General features: G+C 37.1%; 1 protein-coding gene and 1 pseudogene across 4 annotated transcripts; both read right to left on the bottom strand.

The window, feature by feature from the left end:
* Positions 1-1405: 1405 nt before the first annotated feature.
* Positions 1406-5580, bottom strand: LOC141639241 (root phototropism protein 3-like). Of its 4 annotated transcripts, none has more exons than XM_074448408.1 (5): positions 5139-5580; positions 4985-5054; positions 3567-4643; positions 2812-3170; positions 1406-2012 (listed from the first exon to the last, which is right to left on the bottom strand). In XM_074448408.1, exons 1-5 carry the CDS (start codon positions 5312-5314, stop codon positions 2009-2011), a joined length of 1686 nt encoding a protein of 561 aa, XP_074304509.1. In that variant the 5' UTR covers positions 5315-5580; the 3' UTR covers positions 1406-2008. The 4 variants fall into 4 exon arrangements, with proteins under 4 accessions (XP_074304509.1, XP_074304508.1, XP_074304511.1 ...); XM_074448407.1 differs by having other exon boundaries at positions 1892-2239; XM_074448410.1 differs by having other exon boundaries at positions 1892-2239; positions 5128-5240.
* Positions 5581-6118: 538 nt separating this feature from the next.
* Positions 6119-8139, bottom strand: LOC141639243 (signal recognition particle subunit SRP54 2 pseudogene; annotated as a pseudogene).

The following is an 8139-nucleotide window of genomic DNA, read 5'->3' as shown; positions in this document are numbered from 1 at the left end:
ACTTTCCTACTAATTATCACCCAATTAAATTTACTTCCTAATTATTTTATGAATTCCAAGCAAGCCCTTAATATTTTTACGTGGTTTTCAAACTAATCTTGCCATGGTTTTCAAAAGACCTTCAAAAAAAATATTGGATCATACTTCACTTTGAAAACAAAGAAATATACTTTTAATCAAACTATATTGTCTTTATAGGGCGTCTCCTAATAACTTACAACTACTCTATTTCTATTTCTTTTGAATAATATCCATCGAAACAAGTTAATCATGGGGTTTGTTACTTCTACCATTCAAATTCAAAATATTAGCGACATGCCACTCAATTGCCTTTTTTTTTAATTAAAGACAAATAGTAAGACAAGTCTTGAAGTGTTTTTTTTTTCAAAAGATGTAAAATAGTCGAGGCAATGCAGTAAAGCCTATCGTAAAATCGTCTGGTACATTCTGTTCTTTGCTTGCGTAATACAACTGCAATTTTACAGGAATTTTTTGGATAATGAGTGTTTATCAGCAAATTAATTAGGTAATTAGCGTTCGTTTGAAACTATTTTGGTTCATAGTATGCACGTCATCACTTATATTTTTTTTCGTGTTTTTATATAAAACTGCTATGATAATTAGCGGTTTTAATCATTCTTATTTTTTAAAACATACTACAAATATTAAAAAACGTAAAAAAAAATAAGCCGTTAATGTCCTCAACGGTTTCAGCCCTTCATATTTTCTTGACATGTGTGTACGGAAAAATGTGAATTTGGGTGAAGTACTTCAGTGGCTTGTATAATTATTCTTTTTTTTTTTTTTATTTTTTTTTTTTTCAAATCTAATATCCGTATGAAATGTTATGAAAAAATTTTCATTAATTTGCTAATAAACACTCATTATCCAAAAAAATCATTTTACAGTCATATGGAGTACATAGTATCAGACTTGTGTACGCAAATTCTCATTTGTGACGGACATATTCGTCGCAAAATTACCACAGGTCAAATACAACTCATGTGGGTAGATAAAGACAAAAGCAAAGTGCCTAGAGAGTAGCATTCTGTTTTGTCTTATCTACCCCGCATAGTATTACTAGACCCGTCGCAAGTTTATGACGGATATAACCGTCACAAGGGAGACTTGTTGACTCGTGTATTACACGTTTAGGGATCCGAGTATAATAAATTAAACAAGCCATTCATTTCAAAGCTTTCATTTCGAAATTTCAATTTCAACAAATTGAACGAGGCATTTCATTTCAGAAACTTGGACTAGGCACATACAAATCCCACATTCCCACCACTAAAACCTAGGGGTATAGAATGCGCAAGACATCTCTCAAGTTATGTCCTCAAAGTGAAGGCTTTCACTTTGCAACATTCCTTGGTGAACAATTACCCAAGCAATTGAAACACACTAACACGAAATCAAACGAAAATCCAACAAAGATAAGGTCTTACAAGCAACTATTCATGGATAATAACATACATATAATCAACCACCCTGCCCAAAACGTAACCCAAGCATTGCTTACACCAAGAAAAGGCAGAGCAACAATAGTGCGGAATTGACAACCAAATGTAAAACTAAAGCAACAGCACTAGAAGCAAAGCTCCCTCCCACGGTACTAGTACTCAGAACCACCACCATCCAATCATCCTCCTTTCCGAGACCTGCCCCTGTGTATCTCGAATCATTTATGTATCGAGCATAACCCGTATGAGTATAGTTTGTGAGGACTAGGGTGGGGACAAGCTTGGGGACACAAACGGGTAAAATGATCCCGTTTGTGGTTGTATTTGGGTCAATGTTGCATTTTTTAAGGAGTTTTGGGTAGTTGATGAAGTTTGATCCGGTTCCAGCGGGAATAGCATTGGCTGCTGTTGTGGCAACGCAAGGCCGGTCTTCTAGTTCGTCGGCTAGTTCGTCTGCTAGACATCCTGCTTGCTTGTTTTTGGTCAAGGGTGGAAGGTGTAGGGAGGTTCTGTAACTGTTTAATCCTTGAAGAAGGGTGTTTTCCTCATCTGCAATTTTATGAAACCAAAATAAGACGGTTTCTCACCGAACCGAAATGTATGTACTCACAGAGCCACAGAAGTGATGAAGCAGTAAAAAAGAGGAAGTTAAAACAGAAATACCATCGCCAGAAAGAACATGAAGAGGGAAGAATATCAAAGAAAGTTGAAGAAGCATCACAAACATGAAACACCAACTATATTCTGCCATCACAACTCTTCTAATATCAGTCTACCTGTAACATTAAAAAAACATCAGCAATTAATGATACAGGAAATGACCAGGAATGTATATATACAAATATTACCAAAAATTAACTCTTACCAAACAAATGTTAATTTCTTTGTGTTTAAACTAACAAGGAATTATGGGATGTGTTCACGGAGAATGAGAATATGGGTGTGATGAGGCATGCAAAATGGACGATTAAAAGGAAGAGAATTTAAGAAACTGATGTTTAACACGTTGCAGACATGCATGCATCAGTATTCCCTTACCAGTCCAACAGTTATCCCTTTTTATTAATCAAAACAGTCGGATTATTTGAATTCTTACCGTTGATTATCTAAACCTTTTGTTAGTCATGGTAAAAATTATACGTGGCCAACATGCGTGCATTTTCTATCATCAACCGTTCCATAATACTGGTAAACAAACAAGCAAACTACATACAGAAATAGGTGTAAGGCGGTTTTTAAAAATAACTTAATTAGTGGATAAAAGTGATTATTAAAAAATTCCGTTTAGGAAATTGAGCCCTCTGAATTTTTCTAAGAAAAAAACTGAAAGTAAAAAATTCCTACTTACATTTTCCTAGCCAGCCTTTTAATTTCCAATCTACATTCTTGCAGCTTATTCAGCTCAGCCTGTATGTTATCAGTCTCTTGTTTCATCATCTTAATGTCCTTATGAGCTTGCATACATTCCTTGTGGGAATCTGCCTTCAAGTTGATAATCGTCTGTGCTTTCGTTCTTCGATAAATTGAACCCGACTCAACAACTGACTTGGTAAGGTTAACTTGTTCAAGCAGGATGAATTGAGTGGTAATGTTCAATGGCAGCCTGTCATTCTTCATTACATGCTCTCGCGCTTCCTCTGATAACTTGTCATACTCTATGCTTCTGCATACCTCCTTTCTTTCTTCCTCTGTTAAGTTTGGATGTGCCTGTTGATAACATAAGCATTATTTCTCATCACTAGACGCCATAACTTCTGGAATTCATACAACTTGGAAAAATCCAACTTGATAAAACTCCGAAAAATGGGGAACTAGAAGTTAGCTAAACTGATAGCCAATAAAACCCGATTTATCTTGAATCCAAAACCAACTTGAGATGATGCATGCTGGATTATGACACCCTCTGATGGCCCGACATGACATTTAACTTAATATAATGAACTTAATGATAGCCAAGACTTGAAATCATCGCCCAGAAGAAGAAATGTCGACTAATAACCTGACTCGATGATTTACATTAACCAGAACTGACGCGAATGACCCAAGTGACAGTTCTATGTGAACTAAAAGTCTAATAAGGCGAAGGTGGAGATAATGATTTACCTTCAGGAACCGATCAATAGCTTGATAGAGATTATCATGGGAGTAACGAGCACTCTTTGGCAATGACTCTGCAAGTACTCTGAAACTATCAGCTTGAAGGTTTTTATCCCTAGCCACAAGCGCGAGATATCCATCAACAAGTCTCCCAACTACAAATAACTTGAATGTAGGATTTCTTAAAGCAAGAGAAACATAAGTTTCCAAAATCCTAACAATAATACTAACATCAAATGATGTCTCACTTTCCCCATAATTCTTAACCAAGAGGTCTAATGGGTGACATTGCTCCAACATAGATGCTACTCTTTTACTAAGTTTCAAGCATAAATTGGCATCAACATTCATCATTAACCCAAGTTTCAGCAAATGAAGCAAAAAGTTGCAGGAGACTGAGTTCTCCTCAATAGGAAGTACCCTGATCAAACTCTCCACAGTTACCCTTCTCACTTGACTGATCCCTTTCTGACATGGGATCCGAAACCAAAAGGAAACCCGTGAAATCCATTTCGCAGTCCAGTACGCAACGCAAGAGCCTAATACCTCAGGTTTCACCCCTTTCTTCTTAATAAGGGTTACCACTTCAATAAAATGATCAATTCTAAGGCCTGCAACATCTTCAAACCACCAGAAACTAGAGCATTGTGATTCATCGTGATCAATAGAAATCGCATTAAGGTTAGTGCAAATTTTCCAAGCAATTGCTTCTGAACATCTTCTTTGGATTTGTAAGTCTCTGGCAGAAGAAGAGATTGTTTCACAGGTTTTGAAAACAAGGAATGTGTCTTTCCAGGAAGAAAATATTATGAAGCATAAGAAAGATTCTGTCCTAGAAATGAGATTCCCATGATGTAAATCCTCTATCATCTCCAAGAAGTTTGCGGCGCAATATAATGGCGCGACATTGTTGGCAGTCAGATCAACCTTCCACCCATAGCAGAACTTTACAATTAACTCAAAGATGTCTTCCCCTCCAGGAAGGTTGTTTAGTTCAATATTTAAGTTGCTGCCAGTCATCCCTTTGTTTCTCTTCTCAAATATAATTCTATTCAAATAGGCACTTCTTGAGACCATAGAGAGCTGAAGGACAAGAAGAACGATATCAGGAAAATGTTAGATCTCGAAAGGGTAGAACAGAAGAAGATAGAGCAACAACTAATATTACCCCATTGTCTCAATGACTCTTGCAAGGAATACAGGGTTGGGATATAAGCAACCTTACATGTTGGTCAACAGCACAAAGAAGCTGCTGTTTTCAGGTGCCCGAAAATGAAAATTGCGTTGCAAATTACCTCGACGCCTACTTCACTTTTTCTTACTAGACTGACTAACAAATGAGAGTTCAGATTGTGAATATATATTTTCTTACTGAACTTTGAAAGAAGAGGAAATCGAGCCAAAAATCAAGGGAAAGTACATACCATGTGTAGGTGAAAGCAGCTCTTGCCAATATGTATGATTAGATCACTTGGAACTTTTGTTCTTACAAACCTGTACATGAAAGAAACACTTCAGAACTAGCATATTATCAAAGCATTAAATAAAAAACGAATGCAAAGATAACCTGAAATATACCAGTTGGTATCTTTTTTTTCTATAGCTTCGGCGATCATATCAACTTCAGAAGGAACTATCATACATCTGTTAGGCCGTTCCATAAGTACAGACCCTGAATTTGCGCTTCTTTTATCGTAACTTCGTCTCCCTGATATACCAGCTTTCTCATGTCCGAAGAAAGCCAACTTATTCATTGTAACTTGACTGAGTATGACCAAGGTAACCAGACTATAAGTTCTCGATAGCTAGCTAGTTCCAAACTAAGGTGCGAGATTTGATGACCAGAACTTATATGTATGTTGTTAGACAGGGGTGCGTGAAATTATATGCAAAACGGGTTTTGTACACACAGTTTCATGAGGTCAAAAGAAGTTTCACCCGAAAATCATTTGGCAAAGGGTTGAGTAACCGACTCTTATCTTTCCGTGTGGGACACCTAAAACACAAGTACAAGCGCAGAACACATAATAGGAGTTGTTTGAACCACAAGAATTCTTGAAACTTGAATATGAAGAATTTATGACAGACCTACTCAATAGGGGACCAAAAGAGTGTTACTTGAAATTAGCTAAGCATGAACATCAGCCTATCAATTTTAAAGCTCCCAGCTTTGATTCATTCTCAATTATTTTTCAAAGAATTCATCTTGATAGCTCTAAAGTTTTCAACATGGAAAGGCCGTGTACACTCGTCTACCTAACTTTTCCATACCTGAGACTAGCATTTGAGGCACTAGACTAGATGGAAGAAACAAAAGAATGAAAGAGATTCACAATTTTTAATCAGCTTCCTCAAGTAGTTGATGCATTAAGAAAAATTCAAGTAGTTGATGCATTAAGAATGGAGGAACTGGTACAAGTAGCATAGCTACATCATACAGTTAGCTAAAGCTTAACATATCATACAAAGGTTATTTTTTTTCCTCTGTAGCACCATAAAACAGTCGCACCAATAACTACTGACATTGATAAACCAAGGCAGTACACAAAACCAGAATGTAAACATAAACAAAACAAGGTTATATTATTAAGACAGGCCACTTCAATGAGTTTGATTCAATCAAATTTCTTGCTGTACTACACATCTTGCATATCAGTCCTCTCTACAAACTCTAACCTTCATCGACAATACTAATCCGATATAAATGCAAACTATGTTACTCAGACTCTAGTTAAGAAATATCTAAAACAAAAATTGCTTATTTTATGTTGTTGAATGAAGAAGCTCACTTGTCTTGACCACCAAACATGTTCATCAAGTTACGGGCACCACCAATCTGATTCAGCATTCCTGGTGGAATCATATTACCAATCAGTCGTGGATTCAGATTTCTTGGTAATCCACCCATCTGTCCATTTTTCGTAACCTTGAACTGCTTCATCATCTTAGGCCACTTGTTTGCAATAGTCTTGTACTGTCCCAAAAGACCAGTAACATCCTTGACCATCCGGCCTGATCCACGAGCAATCCTCATTATCCTCGACTCATTGAAAAGCTTTGGATTCGAGCTATCCAATTCTTCATTAGTCATTGAATCCATTATGGTCAACTGTCGCTTCAAAGTAACCTGGTTCGACTCAATCCCAGGAAACATAGGCAAGGCCTGACCTAATGGTCCCATCTTAATCATATACCTGTACAACTCGTACAAAGTTCTCAGAGTGAAATTTCCCTGTGACATCAGATTTTGCATAAACATGGGGTCATCCTGTGGGACTGCTTCTTGTATCTTGTCCACAAAACTAGACAAATCCCGCAACCCTAAAAGCCGACTGACAAATGGTTTGACCGCGAAAACCTCAAAGTCATCAATGTGTTCTCCTGTTCCCATAAAAATTACAGGACTCTTGGTTGCAGCGACCGCACTGAGAACACCACCACCCTTTGAATTACTACCGTCCATCTTGGTAATAATTACCGCTCCCAAATTGGAAACACATTGTTTAAACGCCTGCGCTTGAGCGAATGCTGGTTCACCAATGCTACTATCCATAACAAAAACAACAAGGTCTGGTTTCGTCACGTCTAACAGTTGTCTCATTTCCTCAAATAGGGCACTTTCTTGTTTATGTCTTCCACTAGTATCAATTATAATCAGGTCATAAATTCCAGCTTTCTTGAATCTTTCTAACCCTTCTAAAGCGACCTTTGTAGGGTCGGTTTCCATGTAATCTCCATAATACGCGACATTAGCTTTAGTGGCGTTTTGTTTAAGTTGATCGAAAGCCCCAGCCCTGAAAGTATCAGCACAAATAACAGCAGGCTTAAATCCCTTCTTCTGATAATAATGTGCATACTTTGTACAGGTTGTCGTCTTACCCGCCCCCTGTAAACCAACAAGCATAACCACACTTGTTTTACCCTTTACGGGTGTAAAAGATGGTTTTCCGGTATCTAGCAGTCTATAAAGCTCGTCATAAACGGCCTTCTCGATAATTTTACGCTTGTTGTGACCGGTTGGAAGGCTATCAAAATTAAGCGTCTTCTTGATCTTGGTTGATAGGGCATTCACAAGTTGGAAACTAACATCGGCATTTATAAGGGCACGGTTTATGTCGTTCAGGCATTCGTTTAACACTTTCTCGTCAACGACTGTCGCGTTCATCATCTGCTTCATAGCAGTAGAAATACTTCTCCCTAATTCGGATAACACCATTGTTGATTGTAGTTTCTAAATCAATCGAAATCAAAATTGAATGTGTTTTAATACCTACAGGCTATAGTGATGTGTGCTGGTATATATAGATTATTGTCTCGGGAAAATTGTGTGTACTGTATATAAGGAAATACTTTCCTAATCCTATTGTATGTCACAACAATATAATATCGTATAAGGAAGTTAATAGATTGGAATATTAATCAGAAAATTCTAGATTATTCTAGACCATTGTTTATGTAAAAATTATTTCAAAGTTCTAGATTATTCTATAATATTCTGGGATGTTAGTTTGGTGGACATAAAAAGTCTATCATTAGAGCATCTCCAACTAGCTTATCTTTGCCACGTCAATATTTTAAG

Source organism: Silene latifolia, unplaced genomic scaffold (assembly GCF_048544455.1).
Source record: "Silene latifolia isolate original U9 population unplaced genomic scaffold, ASM4854445v1 scaffold_311, whole genome shotgun sequence".
Lineage (NCBI taxonomy): Eukaryota > Viridiplantae > Streptophyta > Magnoliopsida > Caryophyllales > Caryophyllaceae > Silene > Silene latifolia.
Note: the sequence above shows the minus strand (reverse complement) of the source record. Positions and strands in the feature narration are given on the sequence as shown.

Coding starts and splice junctions, on each gene's coding strand:
- LOC141639241 (XM_074448408.1), bottom strand. CDS start 5,314: ATGAATAAGTTGGCTTTCTTCGGACATGAGAAAGCTGGTATATCAGGG. Junction 4,644..4,984: donor GCTGCTTTCACCTACACATG/GTATGTACTTTC, acceptor CTTGTCCTTCAG/CTCTCTATGGTCTCAAGAAG. Junction 3,171..3,566: donor CTATTGATCGGTTCCTGAAG/GTAAATCATTAT, acceptor TGTTATCAACAG/GCACATCCAAACTTAACAGA.